This window comes from Pelophylax lessonae (assembly GCF_965119305.1).
Source record: "Pelophylax lessonae genome assembly, chromosome: 3".
Lineage (NCBI taxonomy): Eukaryota > Metazoa > Chordata > Amphibia > Anura > Ranidae > Pelophylax > Pelophylax lessonae.
The window spans coordinates 587,064,782-587,084,674 of record NC_138770.1 but is presented as its reverse complement, the minus strand read 5'-3'; the positions used below and the strand labels follow the sequence as shown (position 1 = coordinate 587,084,674).

At 43.5% G+C, this 19,893-nt stretch overlaps 1 protein-coding gene across 1 annotated transcript in view; it reads right to left on the bottom strand.

The window, feature by feature from the left end:
• The window catches only part of PLEK (pleckstrin), a 180,183-nt gene that overhangs the window by 137,976 nt on the left and 22,314 nt on the right, over positions 1-19,893 (bottom strand). Inside the window, exon 2 of the mRNA XM_082250275.1 lies at positions 18,872-19,016. Coding sequence (XP_082106401.1) covers positions 18,872-19,016 — 145 coding nt within the window. The remainder of the gene's footprint in view (positions 1-18,871; positions 19,017-19,893) is intronic.

Here is a 19,893-nt window from a genome sequence, read left to right as displayed (position 1 = left end):
GAAGGCGGCGGTGGGGGGGGGGGAGGCCCCTCCCACTGCATGTAAAAGCAGTCTAGCGGCCAATTACCTGCTAGAATTGCTTTTACATGTAAGCCGACCGCTGGCTGTAAAAAACGATACCAAGATGATGCCTAAATCTGCAGGCATCATCCTGGTATAACCACTCAAAGTCCAGCAACGTACCAGTACATTGCTGGTCCTTGTTTGGCATATAGGTTTTTTTTTTTTTCATGCAGCCTGTGGGCTGAACGGAAAAAAAGAGAACCTATCAGAAATCAGCACAGGAATAATGCGTAGTATTACTCATCATTAACCGCCCAAACAACCACCCACTGAATTTAATGATGGGTATACACGACACTATCCACGTATACCAAAATAGGATTTTAACTGCAGTGCTGAAATCAGAAAATCACCACAGCTGCTATCAGCAAAGGTATCCATATATGCTGAGCGCAAACGCTGTTTGTGTCAGAATATATAAAATCAATGCGTGGTAGCCGACGAGGGACCTGCAAGAGAAACAGGTCACAAAAGAATGAAAAAACAAACAAAGGACATTGAAAAAAAGTATAGTAGGAAGGAGTAGAAGGACATATAAAATGACTGACAACAACAGTTTTTGGATTTTCATCATTAACCGCCCAAACAACCACCCACTGAATTTAATGATGGGTATACACGGCGCTATCCACGTATACCAAAATAGGATTTTAACTGCAGTGCTGAAATCAGAAAATCACCACAGCTGCTATCAGCAAAGGTATCCATATATGCTGAGCGCAAACGCTGTTTGTGTCAGAATATATAAAATCAATGCGTGGTAGCCGACGAGGGACCTGCAAGAGAAACAGGTCACAAAAGAATGAAAAAACAAACAAAGGACATTGAAAAAAAGTATAGTAGGAAGGAGTAGAAGGACATATAAAATGACTGACAACAACAGTTTTTGGATTTTCATCATTAACCGCCCAAACAACCACCCACTGAATTTAATGATGGGTATACACGGCGCTATCCACGTATACCAAAATAGGATTTTAACTGCAGTGCTGAAATCAGAAAATCACCACAGCTGCTATCAGCAAAGGTATCCATATATGCTGAGCGCAAACGCTGTTTGTGTCAGAATATATAAAATCAATGCGTGGTAGCCGACGAGGGACCTGCAAGAGAAACAGGTCACAAAAGAATGAAAAAACAAACAAAGGACATTGAAAAAAAGTATAGTAGGAAGGAGTAGAAGGACATATAAAATTACTGACACCACAACAGTTTTTGGATCCTTTTATTTTTCTTTCTAACTGTTCCTTTACTTCTTGATTTGGGAGGGACTGCGATCATCTGCGATCTTCTCTTCCAGCTTGGGTCTCTCAAAATGTCGATGGACATCCAACATCCTTCGAGACCCTGTGTTTATGTGCCCTACACTGTGTCGTGCTGTACCCTACGCTAATAATCCACTAGTGTATGGTAGCGCTCGAAACATTCCCCGATGCAGAGACCAGGTTGGTCAGGACATTTGGGACAATAATAACGGGTGTCACGCCTAAATCCGCGCTTGCTACAGACACGACATCTTCTTTGGGGCCATCTCTGGGTAGGGGTACTCGGGAGGACATGTGAAAAATGCCTCTCATGCAGCCGGCTCACTGCATCTGGAAGGGGAAGTTGGGCAGGCATGCCTCCTGGGTACAGGTAGGCAAGGATGATCTCTTCCTGGAATTCCCGGAAAGATCCAGTTCGTCCTGACGCCCTGTATAGGACAAAGGCGTTCAGCATAGCCAATTGGTATAGGTAAACAGACACTTTTTTGTACCAGCGTCTGGCTTTACGGGCAACTAAATACGGCGCCAAAAGCTGGTCGTTAAGGTCCACCCCTCCCATGTTAAGGTTATATTCGTGGACACAGAGGGGTTTCTCCATAACGCCAGTTGCCGTAGGAATTTGGATCGTCGTGTCTGGGTGAAGGGAGGACAGAACATAAACATCCCGTGTATCCTTCCACTTCACCGCAAGTAATTTGTCCGTTTTCAAGCAGGCTCTCGCCCCCCGACTAAGACGGGAATCTACAAGCCGTTGGGGGAAGCCCCGGCGATTAGGTCGCACGGTGCCACATGCGCCAATTTGTAAATCAAGAAGGTGACTAAATAGTGGCACGCTTGTATAAAAGTTGTCCACGTACAAATGGTACCCCTTTCCGGATAAGGGTGACACCAAGTCCCAAACGATCTTACCGCTGCTCCCTATGTAGTCTGGGCAGTTGGGGGGCTCCACACAGCTATCTTTTCCCTCATAGACCCGGAAACTAACTGTATAGCCTGTGGCCCTGTCACACAATTTATACAGTTTGACCCCGTACTTGGCACGCTTGCTGGGGAGGTACTGTTTCATAGCAAGGCGGCCAGTAAATTTAATCAGGGACTCGTCAACGCAGACAACTTGTTCGGGGGTAAACAAGGCTGCAAACCGCTGATTGAAGTGGTCTATGAGGGGCCGAATTTTGTGGAGCCGATCGTATGCAGGGTCTCCCCGAGGACGACAGAGTTCATTGTCGCTGAAATGCATAAATCGCAGAATTTGCTCGTATCTCGTCCTGGACATAGAGGCAGAGTACATGCGCATATGGTGAATTGGGCTAGTGGACCAATATAGCCGCAATTCACTCTGTTTAGTTATGCCCATGTGGAGGGAAAGGCCCAGAAAGATCTTAAATTCGGAAACCGTTATAGGTTTCCAGCCGAATTGTCTGGCAAGGTGTGAATTTGGGTTGGCGGCGATGAACTGTTGTGCATACAAATTTGATTGATCCACAATAGATCTGTAAAGATCTTCCGTGAAGAACAGCTCAAAAAAGTTCAGGGGCGTAAAACCAGCTGTCTCCACGTGGATTCCAGGTTGGGCGGTGAATGGGGGAAGTACTGGCGCTGTAGTATCGGTGGGTTGCCAATTAGGAAATGCCAGCGCATCAGGGAGGGCACTATGGGCTCTACGGGCCTGTCTTCGAATACGCGGTGGCTGCGGGCCACTACTTGTGCTAGCCACCGCACCAGCTTCAACTGCACTTAGGGGACTCGCCACGTCACCAGGTCTTACTGCAGTGCTGGTTGTACTAGGTCCAGGTTGTACTAGGCCGCTGGCGCTTGCCAGGTCGCCAGAAGGATGAGCGGCACTAGTACCCACACTCTGCTCCATACGAGCACCCTGCGATTCCTGCATCACAACAACTTCAGAATGGGGTCGGGTACGCCTGGGTCTAACAGGGACCCATCTGTCGTCGGAGCTATCTGTCAGGGAGCCGCTGCCGTCATCAGGTTCATATACTGACACTAATTCGGTCATTGTAGCTTCCCCTTCGCTATCAGATGACTCGGTCAGCATATAACTGAGAAGCTCTTCATCCCTGTACGAACGTTTGGTCATTTTGGCAACTAAATTTACTCGTACAGTGATGCGACTCACAGGTAATAAAAGCACCTGGTTGTCGAAGACTATTTCAAGCGCTACAAAAAAAACTGCTAATGCTAGCAGGGATCAGGCCTGACTCTGCTAACACAGCGGTTTTGTGTCTTGTGTTTTTTTGCAAGTGACAGTAATCTATTGATTACTACACTTGCCTGGGTGAAAGGGTTAAACGCAGGTGCTGGCCGGAATCAGTACTGATCGTGCAAACACCGCGTTTTGGGAACCCTAAACTATGGGGGCGCTAGTATAGTTCTGATCAGATCAGATATTGATCTGTTCAAACACTATACTAGAAATGGAAGTGTAGGTGCGTGCGTGCGTGCGTGTGTGGCAATCAAGGGGTTACTTCTAAACTATGCGCTGGGGATCTGGGGGGGGGTGGCGGGGACCCTAAACCTCCTTTGGGAAAGAAACTAGCTAGCTAGCGCAACCTCAAGTCACAATGACACCAATACAAAATACAGTAAAAACAGTATATTATGTGTGTATTAGTGCTAATGTGACAGAGGGTGTAGGGGTTAACGGGATGTGATCAGGGGGGGATCAGGGGTTTAAATCTTTATTGGAAGGGACTGGCGGGTATCCTAAGGATAAAAGGAACGGTGGCAAGCGCTAAACCTGGTCACAAGTCACACTTATACGGGTATATAGAAAATGCTATATACTGTATACAGTGTGCGTTGTGGCAGGGGGTGTAGGGGTGATCAGGAGGGGATCAGGGGATTAAATCTTTATTGGGCGGGTGGGGGGGACCCTAAACCTGCTTGGGACACAAACTTAGTCGCCTGCGCTAATTCTGATCACAATGACACTAATACAAAAATACAAAAACACAGTATATTACGTTTGTATTAGTGCTGATGTGACAGAGGGTGTAGGGGTTAACTAGCGGTGATCAGGGGGGGATCAGGTGGGATCAGGGGCTTAAATCTTTATTAGGGGGGGGTGGCGGGTAATTCAAGTGGAAAAAGGGGGGTCGCAAGCGCTAGACCTGACCACAAATCACACTTATACGGGTATATAGCAAAATGCTATATACTGTATACGGTGTGTGTTATGGCAGGGGGTGTAGGGGTGATCAGGGGGGGGTCAGGGGCTTAAATCTTTATTGGGCGGGTGGCGGGGACCCTAAACCTTCTTGGGACAGAAACTTAGTCGCCTGCGCTAATTCTGATCACAATGACACTAATACAAAAATACAATAACACCGTATATTGCGTTTGTATTAGTGCTGATGTGACAGAGGGTGTAGGGGTTAACGGCGGTGATCAGGGGGGGTTCAGGGGGGATCAGTGGGTTAAATCTTTATTAGGGGGGGGTGGGGGGTAATTTGAGTGGAAAAGGGGGGGTCGCAAGGGCTACACCTGTTCACAAATCACACTTATACAGGTATATAGGTATATGCTATATGCTGTATATAGTGTGTGTTGTGTCAGGTGCTGTAGGGGTTAATTGGGGGGGCGATCGGGGGTGAAATGTGCCTATCTAACTGTGTGTGGGTGTGCTTGGTGCAGTACTCACAGTAAGATGTGCTCTCCTCTCACGCTGGATCCGAAAAGACCGTTGTGGGGGGAGGGCACATCTCCTCTAAGCCTGTGTTTACATTTCACAGGCTTAGAGGATGATCTGATTGGGCAGGACCGATCAACAGGTCCAGACCAAAAATGATTGGCCTGGACCTGATGACTGATCGGTTCTGAACCCAATCGAGTCATCATCGGCGGCGGGGACGCGCGGGAGCGCGCACAGGGCCGGCAAATTGTGCTGACGTAGGCCTACGTCAGTTTGCCTGGCCGGGGCTGAGTGCCGACGTAGATCGTCGTGCGCCGGTCGTAAAGTGGTTAATGGCATCACTTCCTGTCTGTGCCGGAAATCAGTAACTTCACTTCCTTTATGTGTGTGTGCAGGTGTTCCGTGAGAATTACCTACCCATGAGAAAAACCTACCCTCGTCACTTCCGGTTCACGGCACTGTATGTAATGCAGCGGTTACATTAAAACAACTGTGCTGCAATACGAGTCATCTCCGCTCCTGTCCCTGTCACTTCCCTGCTCTCGGCAAGTAAATATTAAAGCGGCGGCGGGTGTATGAAAACATAAATCACGGAGCCGAGAGACGCTTTTATATTTACTTGCAGAGAGCAGGGAAGTGACAGGGACAGGAGCGGAGATGACTCGTATTGCAGCACAGCTGTTTTATGTAACCGTCACGTGGGTAGGTTTTTTTCACGGTACACCCTGATATTTTCATACTACTGCGCATGCGCACTAGTCAGCTCCTCAGTTGTTCCTTTAGGTATCTGGGGCTGTGAGCATGCGCACTGCTGCGCTGCTCAGCTGTTCCTGGCCGGAAGTGACGAGGGTAGGTTTTGCTCACGGGGTAGGTAATTCTCACGTTACACAGGAATTCAGTAACTTCACTTCCTGTGTGTGTAGGACATCCGTGACTTCACTTCACTTCCTGTGTGTGTAAGACATCCGTGACTTCACTTCCTGTGTGTGTAAGACATCCGTGACTTCACTTCCTGTGTGTGTAAGACATCCGTGACTTCACTTCCTCTGTGTGTGTGTGTAGGTCATCCGTGACTTCACTTCCTGTGTGTTTAAGACATCTGTGACCTCACTTCCTGTGTGTGTAAGACATCCGTGACTTCACTTCCTGTGTGTGTGTAAGACGTCCGTGACTTCACTTCCTGTGTGTGTGTAAGACATCCGTGACTTCACTTCCTGTGTGTGTGTGTGTGTGTGACATCAGTGACTTCACTTCCTGTGTGTGTAGGTGTCAGGAAAGGGATCACCTGCTGGTGGCACTGTGGCTCCCAGATCCATAAGCTGCAGTTTCAGGGGCCACCAGTGGGTGTCTCTCAGCAGCCTGAAGATCATCTCATGTAATCAGTCATCACCTGATTCTCATAGCAGGAAGTACATTCAGGTCCTGTCAGTCCTTCTCTTGTTGCTTTGGTGTTTTGTCTCCATGTGCCCCTGACCTGCGTTACACTGTTCCTGTAGCCTGCTTCCAGTTTCCTGTTCCTGGACCCTGATCCCGGCCCTGCAGCCTGATCCTTTCCCACCTGCTCTCTCCATCTTCTGTTACCCTCTCCCTGTCCTGTCTTGCTCCGAGCTCCCTCTGCTTAATCTTCCATGTATGACCCTGGCTCTGTTTACGATTACGCTTTGCATTCCCTATTTGCTGTAAATAGTTGATTTAGGCAGTTGTTCTTTGTGTGTCACTATCTGTTTTCTTATCTGGTTTGTTTTACTCAGTTTTGTATTTTGGAGGTGAGTTTACGTTTGTTGTTCACTTATCTTTTAAATAAATGATATTATTTTACACTGCATTTGTGCCTGATATTCTCTGTGGTAGTCCACACATTTCTGATCACACTTGTTACTGACAGTAGGACATCAGTGACTTCCCTTTCTGTGTGTGCAGGACATCCGTGACTTCACTTCCTGTGTGTGCAGGACATCAGTGACTTCACTTATTGTGTGTGCAGGACATCAGTGACTTCACTTCCTGTGTGTGCAGGACATCAGTGACTTCACTTCCTGTGTGTGCAGGACATCAGTGACTTCGCTTTCTGTGTGTGCAGGACATCAGTGACTTCGCTTTCTGTGTGTGCAGGACATCAGTGACTTCACTTCCTGGGTGTGCAGGACATCAGTGACTTCGCTTTCTGTGTGTGCAGGACATCAGTGACTTCACTTCCTGCGTGTGCAGGACATCAGTGACTTCGCTTCCTGTGTGTGCAGGACATCAGTGACTTCGCTTCCTGTGTGTGCAGGACATCAGTGACTTCACTTCCTGTGTGTGCAGGACATCAGTGACTTCACTTTCTGTGTTTGCAGGACATTAATGACTTCACTTCCTGTGTGTGCAGGTCATCAATGACTTCACTATCAGGATGACAGTGACTTCACTTCCTGTGTGTATGTGGGTAATCAGTGAGTTCACTACTTGTGTGTGCAGGATATAAGTGACTTAACTTCCTGTGTGTGTAGGACACCAGTTACTTCACTTTCAGTGGGTGCAGGATATTAGTGACTTAATCTCCTGTGCATGTAGAAAACTAGAGAATTCAGAAAAAATAAAAAACTATTGGTTATTAATTTGTGCTGCCAATACCAATAATCAGCAGTTGCAAAATATTGATATTTTCATTATCCTATTTTAAACTCTGGAGCCTAGACAGATGTACAAAAACGACACAGAATCAGAAGCTTTCATTGCTGATTTGAGCCTTTAAAGATGCCAATAATTAGACTTCATTCACACAGCTGTATTTAAGCGTACATCCTTGCAAAGGGCCATGTACAGGCACAGTCACTGTTCTCAAAAGACAAGAATAGGATGTACGATTGCAGATGTACAAAACATCTGTGCATTCCATGCTGGTAAACCTGGCCCTTCACACGGATGTGCACTTGAGTACACCCATGTAAATGAGGCCTTATTCAACATGGCTGCAGCAGAGCAAAGTTTGTATTACATTTTAATCTCAACCCATACACAGGTTTGGCAAATATATAATGTTGATTTATCATATAAGTGAATTGTTGCAAGGCGAAAAGCCCTTTTGCTTTTTAAAGGACTCTTGAAAAATATTTAAATGAAGCTTGTATCTAACCTGCAACCTAATATAAAAAAAAATCTGCTTCTGGTTCACCTAATTGAATCCCTGTTATGTCCTTTGCTGTCAGTCAACATAATGCAGAAGAGGTGGAAGCAGATGCAAATGCAAAGTACATGATGGTGTAGTATTTGTGTTTTAGGTATCTCTGTAGTATCTACAAAAAAGTGGAATGCCCCAGAATGCATCGTGTTAGTCAGAGAATGGCAGCTTCCATCTTCTGAGATAAGTGATCCCCTTTAATGCTTGTGATTTCACGCTTGTGATCCTGACAGTCATAAGAGGATTTTCTGCTCAGCACTAAACTACATTGGTGATTTAATCTCATGCTACCACTTGTTTACAATGAGCTTAACATATGCAGTACAATGATTTCATATCAACATGCAGGTAAATTGCCCAATAGTTGTTTTGCTCCAAGGGCTGTATTAGGGCCCTTTCACACCGAAAGCAGCTGGATGCAGTTGCATGCATTTTAAACTGCACTGCAACTGCACACACAGCCCACAATCAAGGTATTCCTATGGGCAAAGTTCACATCATCGCAGTGCAGTTCAACGCAGTTAAAAATTTGAGCATGCTGCATTTTTCCGTACCGTAAAAGCAGGGAATGTGCTACAAATGTGCTTTAAATGTATTGCGATCCTTTAAGCGAAGAAAGCCAATACCAAAATGTATAGAAAATGCACTGCAAATGCAGTGCTGAACACAGAGCAAAAGGCATTTAAGCTTGGGTCAAGTGCGCTTCAAATGCATGCATACTTGCAGTCAAAAACACACAGTTATGTGCGATTTTGGGGGGAATGGGCCTTAGGTTAGCATTTTTGTAACGTTGATTTGCTAATTTCCTCTGGAAATCTGTAGCAGGCTGCAGAACCTTTGCTGTAATTGATTACATATTTGTCAATACAGCTGCGAATTGTTTGTATACCATGATCGCTAGCAGCTGCATTGGGTAACATGAGTAGCTACTGAAGTTGGCTATTCTGCAACTAATTGCTTGTTCACACCGTACCATGCTATAATAGACATTACTACAACACATGGTAACACACTATAAATATACAACAAAACACCAATAAGAGTGGTTCTATAGCTGCTACAAAATTGCTTGTGTGACGTGGCCTACACAGAGGTGTGTTAAACCCGTGGGGGTATTCTTTTTTTGTTTGTCAGTATCTGACTCTCTCACTGCTTCTTTACAGCCATTGATAGTTTAGGAATTTATTCTCTTCCCGCCAACAGGGGGAGACAGAGTCAGCGTTCTGATCCCAAGATAGCTGTGATTGGCTATCACAGTGGTCACATGATCAGAAGCACATACAGTGTCTTGCGAAAGTATTCGGCCCCCTTGAACTTTTCGACCTTTTGCCACATTTCAGGATTCAAACATAAAGATATTAAACTGTAATTTTTTGTGAAGAATCAACAAGTGGGACACAATCATGAAGCGGAACGAAATTTATTGGATATTTCAAACTAACAAATAAAAAAAATGAAAAATTGGGCGTGCAAAATTATTCAGCCCCCTTAAGTTAATACTTTGTAGCGCCACCTTTTGCTTTGATTACAGCTGTAAGTCGCTTGGGGTATGTCTCTATCAGTTTTGCACATCGAGAGACTGAAATTTTTGCCCATTCCTCCTTGCAAAACAGCTCAAGCTCAGTGAGGTTGGATGGAGAGCATTTGTGAACAGCAGTTTTCAGTTCTTTCCACAGATTCTCGATTGGATTCAGGTCTGGACTTTGACTTGGCCATTCTAACACCTGGATATGTTTATTTGTGAACCATTCCATTGTAGAGTTTGCTTTATGTTTTGGATCATTGTCTTGTTGACAGACAAATCTCCGTCCCAGTCTCAGGTCTTTTGCAGACTCCATCAGGTTTTCTTACAGAATGGTCCTGCATTTGGCTCCATCCATCTTCCCATCAATTTTAACCTTCTTCCCTGTCCCTGCTGAAGAAAAGCAGGCCCAAACCATGATTCTGCCACCACCATGTTTGACAGTGGGGATGGTGTGTTCAGGGTGATGAGCTGTGTTGCTTTTATGCCAAACATAACGTTTTGCATTGTTGCCAAAAAGTTTGGTTTTGGTTTCATCTGACCAGAGCACATTCTTCCACATGTTTGGTGTGTCTCCCAGGTGGCTTGTGGCAAGCTTTAAATGACACTTTTTATGGATATCTTTAATAAATGGCTTTCTTCTTGCTACTTCCATAAAGGCCAGATTTGTGCAGTATACGACTGATTGTTGTCCTATGGACAGAGTCTCCCACCTCAGCTGTAGATCTCTGCAGTTCATCCAGAGTGATCATGGGCCTCTTGGCTGCATCTCTGATCAGTCTTCTCCTTGTATGAGCTGAAAGTTTAGAGGGATGGCCAGGTCTTCGTAGATTTGCAGTGGTCTGATACTCCTTCCATTTCAATATTATCGATTGCACAGTGCTCCTTGGGATGTTTAAAGTTTGGGAAATCTTTTTGTATCCAAATCCGGCTTTAAACTTCTCCACAACAGTATCTCGGACCTGCCTGGTGTGTTCCTTGTTCTTCATGATGCTCTCTGCGCTTTACACGGACCTCTGAGACTATCACAGTGCAGGTGCATTTATACGGAGACTTGATTACACACAGGTGGATTCTATTTATCATCATTAGTCATTTAGGCCAACATTGGATCATTCAGAGATCCTCACTGAACTTCTGGAGAGAGTTTGCTGCACTGAAAGTAAGGGGGCTGAATAATTTTGCACGCCCAATTTTTCAGTTTTTCATTTGTTAACAAAGTTTGAAATATCCAATAAATTTCGTTCCACTTCATAATTGTGTCCCACTTGTTGTTGATTCTTCACAAAATATTACAGTTTTATATCTTTATGTTTGAAGCCTGAAATGTGGCAAAAGGTCACAAAGTTCAAGGGGGCCGAATACTTTCGCAAGGCACTGTACCAGCTCCCAATTATAGACTCTGAGAGCTGTCAGTGTACTCATAGCGTACTCTCAGGACACAACCTCAGAACCCCAAGGGCGCATATGTGCAGCGGCTGGGCGTTAAAGACACCCGCCCTACCTCCGCATATAGGCGTTACAGCATTTCTCTGGCTGATAAATGTACCTCTGCAGCTTAATACTTTTTGTGGGATAAAAATGTAGTAAAAGTGCAGTACAATCATGTGGAAAAAAAAAAATAATATTTAGAAATTATCCACTAGTGAACTATAAACTTAAAATTACCACTGCTCCATACATCAACATAACATGAATATTTATTTGAATATATAATATTTAAATTAGAAAAACAACAGCTGTGAAAACCTAATAAATTACATGTGCATAGTCCACTGCAATAATTAATAGGAATGTGAAAAATAATAATAAAAGTAGTCGTTATATTAAAAAAAAAAATAATAATTCCATATGTGCTCATGACTGCTTTTATCACCTGGAGATGGTGACCTATATTAATAAATAGGTTAAAATGCGCGTTGCCCTTAATGGGAAACACGTCCTTAACCACCTGTCCACCTCCCCATAGCAGATTTACTGCTACAAGGTGGCCACACTGTGCAGAATCACATATATTTACGTGATTCTGCACTTCTGCACCGGGTAGGGGGCACGCTGCTTCTGATGTGAATTGTCACCGCAGAAGCCGATCAGCGGGTGCTGGCAAACGGATGTCCGCCGACACCCGCTGATCATTGGGAAAACAGAATCGAGCTCTGCCTATGTAAACAAGGCAGAGCTCTGTTTTGACAGGGGGAAAGTGATGGATTGGGAAAGAAAATCCATCACTTCCCTTAGTAAAAGCATCTCATAAACACAAGCTAGGCACACATTTAACTCTTCGATCGACCTAGATGTTTAACCCCCTCCCAGCCAGTGTCATTATTAGAGTGACCATGCATTTTTTCAGCAATGATCACTGTATTAGTGTCACTGGTTCCCGCAAAATGTCAAAAGTGTGAGTTAGTGTCCGATTGTCCATCACAATATTGCAGTCCCAGTATAAGTCACTGATCGCCACCATACTAGCATACAAAAATAAATAAATAAAAATTCGAACATGCTTCTATTGTCCATACAAAATATAAATATTATATATAACAATGTCCACATTAGCAGCTCTTCCAACAGAGATATTCCTCCTCTGCAACTCAGAACTTTGAAAAATGCAACAACGTGCTTTAAATATTTAAAAGTTTAAAAAGAGCCCAGGGAGTGCAAACAAGGGAACATAGTCTTTAGTTATATATTACAATGTTTCCAAAGGCTCCCATCACCACACCTCGTGAGACCTCCCCCCAGGGATAAAACACTCACCAGAAAACAGAAAAAAAAAGCTTTTGGTAATAAATCGGTGAGATCCATGTCCTGCAGCTATAAATTTGCCGGAAGTCAAATTGAACTTCTCTCAATCAATATTGACTATTTTTCACCCTTATGCTGCTAGTATTAGTAAATGGATAGGAAAGTATACCACAGTTGCTTGTTTTAACCTTTTTTTTATTATTGCTTCAGTTACTTCCTGGTTCCCATGTCTAGGCAAATTATGTCATCCATCCCAGGAGTCTTCAGGAGGGAAGGGGGGTTCTCAGTTAAGCACACCCTACTGCCTGCATGCCTGAGCTAGGGGGAATGTGGATTTCAGGCAGTAAATGCTGCATGAATCATCTGCCCTTACTCAAGATGGCCACTGCCACAAATGCTAGGGAGTGATTTCTCAAGAAAATAAAGCATGGAGACATAGGTGGATGGGGGAGTTGGCTTTGAATAATAAAAATGAAATAAATACAATTTTTGTTGTGTGGTGCTCAAATGAAGTGTAGTTCAACTTTAAGATATCTCCAGATTTATCACCAGACCACTTTTACTCTTTCCATTTCTCGTCATTAGGTACAGCAGAAAAAGAACACCTTTGCCAGATGGTGAGCTCCTAAACTCAAAAATAAAAAGCCACCATCAGGCTTTTCATCATAAAAAAACTTTTACTTTATTAAAATATTAAAATACACTCACAAAAATAGTGCACTATTGGACCGGTGCACAGCAGGATAGCACCTAAAAATAAAAAAGCACTTTACCCCCTTATGAGATGTGGATCGGAATCAGCTCACCAAGAGGCCACTCGTCCACTACCAGGTTTGCGCGATGACGTCACAGGCTCCAACCCAACAAAAATCGTCACTCTGCCGCGTGACTTCCTCAAGGCTAACAGGCTAGCTGGTTAATGTTATGTTGATTTATGAAGCAGTGGTAATTTTATTTTATAGTTCACCAGTTTTATATAATATTTTTTTATGTGCTTGCACTTCACTTTTACTATATATTTAATTTAATTTGATCTGGGAAGACATATCAGTGTTGGCAGCAACTGGAGGATACACACATAGTTTTATTTGGTAATAAATTGGTTGCTCAGAGAATCATTTGGATATTATTACTTTTTGTGGGCTAGATAATTGTCATTTGCGGTTGATATGTTGTACTCTGAAATGCAGTAACAGTTTTCTTGAACGAAATTGGTGTGCATTCCGAAGATAAAAGGGTCGATTTACTAAAGGCAAATAGACTGTGCACTTTGCAAGTGCAGTTGCTCTAGAGTTTAGTAAATGAGGGGAAGCTTCACTTTGCAAAGAATACTTAATCACATGCAAGGAAAATTAAAAAAGCAATTTTGCTTGCACGTGATTGGATGACGGAATTCAGCAGAGCTTCCCCATGTTTGCTAAGCTCTGGAGAGTGCCACTGCACTTCCAAAGTCCACAGTCTATTTGCCTTTAGTAAATCCACCCCAAAATGTTCCTACTTGATGATAAACTCCACTCCGTACAGCCCGCAGTTTCATTTGAGTCTGACATGCTAACAAGATCAGAGTGTGCTGGGATGATGCAACACTGAACTGGGGGAGGAATTTACAAACCAGTGAGTAGTGGTTAATCAAGTGGATGTGTTCTGTAAAGTTGAAGCTGTTTCACTTCTCATATAAGCAGCTTTCTTAGCTCTAGAGTGGCAGAAACATACCCCAGCAGTTATGGCCACGCACATAACTAATCCAGTCACCAAGGAATATGTCTAGCCTGATTCTGAGAGTTTGTGATACCACCCTCTCTTACTAGATAATCTGGTCCCATGGTGCCATGAAGTCTGGCAGATGGTAATTGTTAAAATGACATGAAGATATGAATTGTTGTCCAATCACCAGGGTAGAAATGTTAAAATTATATGTGGGTGACAGGCGGTGTTGAAGAACTCCATTCTTATTTGGAGATAGATGTTCAAGTTACCCATGTTACCCTCCTAGTTACCCATGTGGTTATAAATACCGGGGTACCAGGCATTCCTGACGTTCAATAAAACTAAGCAACCAGCTTGGATGAGCAGTGTATCATTTTCAACATTATAACATTATAAGTCCAGTACCATGACCTGGGTGAATAAAACCATTCACAGACAATCTGCAAGCTACCGCAATCAAAGAAAAAAAACTGGATTTTTTGACTTACCGTAAAATCCTTTTCTCTGAAGTTCATAGACAGACGCAGCTTCATATCGTCTTGACCATTGGGTTATGCTGCCCCTTACAAGAGTAAGACACCAGACAGGAAAAAGCTTTACCATGCCTGTGGGGCAGTCCCTGCAGGCATAACCCCACACACTTTGCTACAGCCCCCAGTTTTGTTGCAAGCAGTGTTTAGAAGGCAACAACCCCATTCCACTCATAATTAGAGGGGCGGGTGCTGCGTCTGCCAATGAACTTCATAGAAAAAGATTTTACAGTAAGTCAAAAATCCAGTTTTCTCTATCGTTCATTGACAGACGCAGCTTCATATCTTCTTGATCATTGGGACGTCACAAAGCAGTATTTGCATGAGTGGTGGGAAAAACAACGCAAAGAAGAACGTAATTCCCCAAACGCTAAACGTAGCAAACCAGGTAACAAGGAGCTCAACCAGGAACAACTGGAGCTCACCTAGAAAAAAACATACACCCTCAAAGAGAAAAAAAAAAATCTCTTTTAGACAGCAGCCTGCAAAACCTTGCAGCCAAAAGAGGCATCCAAAGATGCCAACACATCTACTTTGTAGAATTATGAGAATGTGTGCACCGACAACCAAGTTGCCGCCTTGCAAACTTGCATCACTAACGCTTGATGGCGAAAAGCCTACAGGGACTGCCCAATAGACAAGGTAAAGCTTTTTCCTGCTTAGTATCCTAATCCTGTAGGGGGCAGCATAACACAATGGTCAAGAAGATATGAAGCTGCGTCTGTCAATGAACAATAGAGAAAATGGAAATAATAGATTTGAACAAAATGCAAAAAATACAGTAAAGGCTAAGTTCACCTGTTGCACCATGTTACATGTTCACCCCTAATTAGGGTGTAACATGTAATATGTTGCACATCCCCCCCCCCAGCCTCACATTGCCCCCCACCCACCTGGTGACAGTATGCTGGGTTTCTTCTCACACACAGCCGCTGTCACTTTTGATATCACCTGTATCGTTCATTTACAGAGATCTGTGAATGAACAGAATGCAAGTCCCATCTGCCCCTGCAGTAGACTTGTACTTCTAAATGGATTACAGGTGCAGTAATATGGTGCCTTGAAAAAGTATTCACACCCCTTGAAATTTTCCACATTTTGTCATGTTACAGCCCAAAACATAAATGTATTTTATTGGGATTCTATAAGTGACACATAATTGTGAAATGGAATAAAAATGATAAAAGGTTTTCAACATTTTTTTACAAATAAATATCTGAAAAGTGTGGCGTGTATTTGTATTCAACCCCCTTTACTCTGACACCCCGAACTAAAATCGAATGAAACCAATTGCCTTCAGAACTCACTGAATTAGTAAATAGAGTCCACCTGTGTGTAATTTAATCTCAGTATCAATAAAGTTGTTCTGTGAAGGCCTCAGAGGTTTGTTAGATAACCTTAGTGAACAAACAGCATCATGGTAAGGGACAAAGTTGGGGAGATGTTTAAAGCAGGGTTGGGTTATAAAAAAATATTCAAAAGCATTGAACATCTAATGGAGCACTGTTCAATACATCACCCGAAAATGGAAAGAGTATGGCAACTATTAGTTGTGCATTCCACAAATTTTGCCTTTATGGAAGAGTGGCAAGAAGAAAGCCATTGTTGAAAGAAAGCCATAAGAAGTCCACTTTGCAGTTTGCGAGAAGCCATGTGGGGGACACAGCAAACATGTGGAAGAAGGTGTTCTAGTGAGATGAGACCAAAATTTAACTTTTTGGCCTAAAAGCAAAATGCTATGTGTGGTGGAAACTAACACTGCACATCACGCTGAACACACCATCCCCACTGTGAAACATGGTGGTGACAGTATCATGTTGTGGGGATTCTTTTCCTCAGCAGGGACCGGGAAGCTGGTCAGAGTTGATAGAAATATGTATGGAGCTAAATACAGGGCAATCTTAGAAGAAAACCTGTTAGAGTCTGCAAAAGACTTGAGACTGGGGCAGAGGGTCACCTTCCAGCAGGGCAAGGACCCTAAACATACAGCCAGGGCTACAATGGAATGGTTTAGATCAAAGCATATTCATGTTTTAGAATAGCCCAATCAAAGTCCATACCTAAATCCAATTGAGAATTTGTGGCAAGACTTGAAAATTGCTGTTCCCAGATGCTTTCATCCAATCTGACAGAGCTTGAGTTATTTTGCAAAGAAGAATGGGCAAAAATATCCCTTTCTAGATGTGCAAAGCTGGTAGAGACATACCCAAAAAGACTTGCAGCTGTAATTGCAGCGAAAGGTGGTTCTACAAAGTATTGACTCAGGATCGCTGAATACAAATGCACGCCACACTTTGCAATTTTTTTTTTTAACAAATAAATATCTGAAAACAATTTATCATTTTCCTTTCACTTCACAAATATGTGTCACTTTGTGTTGGTCTATCACATAAAATCCCAATAAAATACATTTATGTTTTTGGTTGTAGTATGACAAAATGTGGAAAATTGCAAGGGGTGTGAATACTTTTTCAAGGCACTCTAAGTGCATTCATAGTCTATTGAAACATCCTCCAGTGCTGCAAATGAAAGCCTGTATACAGGTATGGGCAGTAAGTGTTTTCAAGAGCCTGACATTGATCGCGCAATCCACTGATTGCGGGTGGAATACTTTCCAGGCTTCTGTAAGAATAAGAATTAAAAATAAATATGAGCATGCTTTTTTTTAAAAGTGCATTTAGCCTTTTAGACTGCAATCACATCTATGTGCATATATTATCACCTATTTTTGTCATGTTATAATGCACACTGACCGCTGGGAACGTGACCTGGGCCTCTCTTTCTCGGACCACCAAGTTGATCGTATTTTCTTCTTCACTTATAAAACCTCCACCTGTTCCAAATATCAGGAGGCGGGATACAAGTTTTTGACCAGGTGGTACTACACCTCGGTCAGGTTACGCAAGATGTTCCCTTCCTGCTCTGACCTCGCTGGTGATGCGGTGAGGAGGTGGGCTCTCTTCTCCACATCTTTTGGTCCTGCAGCCACCTGCAACCCTTTTGGGTTGAGGTCTTGCGCATCGCACAAAAGTTCAGGGACCATGCTCTCACTTTGAGTCCTGCTCTCTTCCTCCTTCACCACAATAGTTTCCCGTGAGCGTCCTATAGAAAATCAATCCTGCTGCTCCTTTTCACGGCAGCCAAGAGCTGTATCCCTCTTCTCTGGAAACAGTCACAACCTCCCACGGTAGCTATGTGGATACGGAAGGTAGCAAGTATCAAGGAAATGGAAGATCTTGTGGCTACTGACGGGGGCAATAGGGAGAAGTTCCTCAAAAGATGGTACTACTGGCATGAGTTCAGTTTTTCCGCAGAATACAAAGACTTGGTGGCCTAGCTTGCTATCAGCGGACTGGGTGGCCATCCCCCCCCCCATCCCCTCCTTCTTCCTTTATTACTTCCCCCCTCTCTTGTTCCACCCCCTTTCCCTCTCACTCTGTGGGTTCTTCCCACCTTCTAAACCAAAGGAAAATTGAGAGGAAGGGGAATGAAAATCACTAAATTTTTTTTCTTTTGTTTTTTTTTCCCTTCCCATGGGCATACACACTCATGTTCCCTCTCGTCGACTGTGGGAGGATGGGTCCGCCCGGATTGTTTCTCTCCACCTCCGTACCCCGGCCATGTGATGGATGCCGGTGGAGGGTGAGACCTCTCCGGGGGCCTAACTTCCTGTAGCAATTTTCTCTGACGTCTTCTACACTGGTCACATATACTGTGATTGCTGGTATTCACTCTTAAATTGTTCTCTGTCTGTAATTTTGTATATGGACCTGTAATGTTGATCTTGCCTGTATTGTATGCCTTTTCCTCTCCTAATAAACATTGAATTTATAAAAAATAAATAAATAATGCACACTGACGTGCGTTTCACAGCAATATGGATGCATAGGTGTGAATGGGTCCTAAAGGGTTAGTGCACCAAAAATCTATTTTTGTACAGATTATGGCAGATAGACACTGGCTACCTCTCATGGACAGAGGCAAGATCTCCACAACATAAATCCCTTTATACTTGTATTCTTACCCCTCCTTCTACAAAATTAATGTTCATAGGAAAGATAAATCTTTTACCATCAGAGTCCCAGTCAAAAATAAGAAACAGATAATTTAGCACATGGCCATCTAGAAAACACTGAAATATCAGGTTTGGGCGGACTTGCCCTTTAATTAATTAAATAACAGACTTCTATTTAGCAATATTATACTTATCAAGCAATGATGGATTAATACCTGGATGATGACTTGCAGGGGCTGCCTCTCCCCACTCTTGGTGTGGGTCACTCCCTCTGTATCATAGAACGCTGTGTAACAGACAACCTGCGGGTCTCTGGATTTCTCCTCCAGCGGAATGATGGTTCCACCTAAATTCAAAGTCCTGAAACAGATATCATTGTACAGATCAATAAACAGCTACACGGATTAAAATGCCTTAATCATGAGCCACAGAGACATTTGATCAATAATAATAAAAAGGCTGTGCTGGTGTCCTTGTTCTCTGACCTTTTTAGACCAAGAACAGATATCTGCAATTTCTGCATTCTGCAAGGAAGTGGATTTTTTTTTTTTTGCCTCATTTTATGGCAAATTAAACTGTTTTTTGTTTTAAACATAGAAAAAGTGATGGCAGAAAAAGATTTGAGTAGTCCATCCAGTCTGCCCGTTTTTTTTTTTTTTCTTTTTAAATGTTTTGTATTTTTTTTTTTGCTAACATTTATAGTATAGAGTATATATTTATGTGTATCCCAAGCATGTTTGAAGCCATTTACTGTTGATTGTCTCACTACCTCTGTTGGAAGCTTATTCAAAGCATCAACTACCCTTTCAGAAAAATAATACTTTCTATGATTCGTTTTGAACTTTCCTCCAGTTAGTTTGAGGTCATGTCCCCATGTTCTTGATTTTGGTTTCATATTGGACAAACTGCTTTCCTGAACCTTATTCACCCCCTTGATGCAGAGGCGTAACCAGAACCTTCAGGGCCCCGGTGCAAGAAACCATGAAGGGCCCCCTTGACCCCTGGGGCAACTTAGCCCCCCTGCATCACACCTGTACACCTGGATAGAAGGGGTGGCGGGGGGGCAGCATATAGAGGAACTGATCCCCTACATTTTCTTCCTGCAGCAGAGGGGGGATTGGTTCCTCTATATGCCGCCCCTGCCGCCCCTTCTATCCAGGTCTACAGGGTTGAGGCTTGGGCCCCCTGGAGCATGGGGTTGGAATGAGTTTCAGTGCTGGTAGTAGTGATGGGGGGA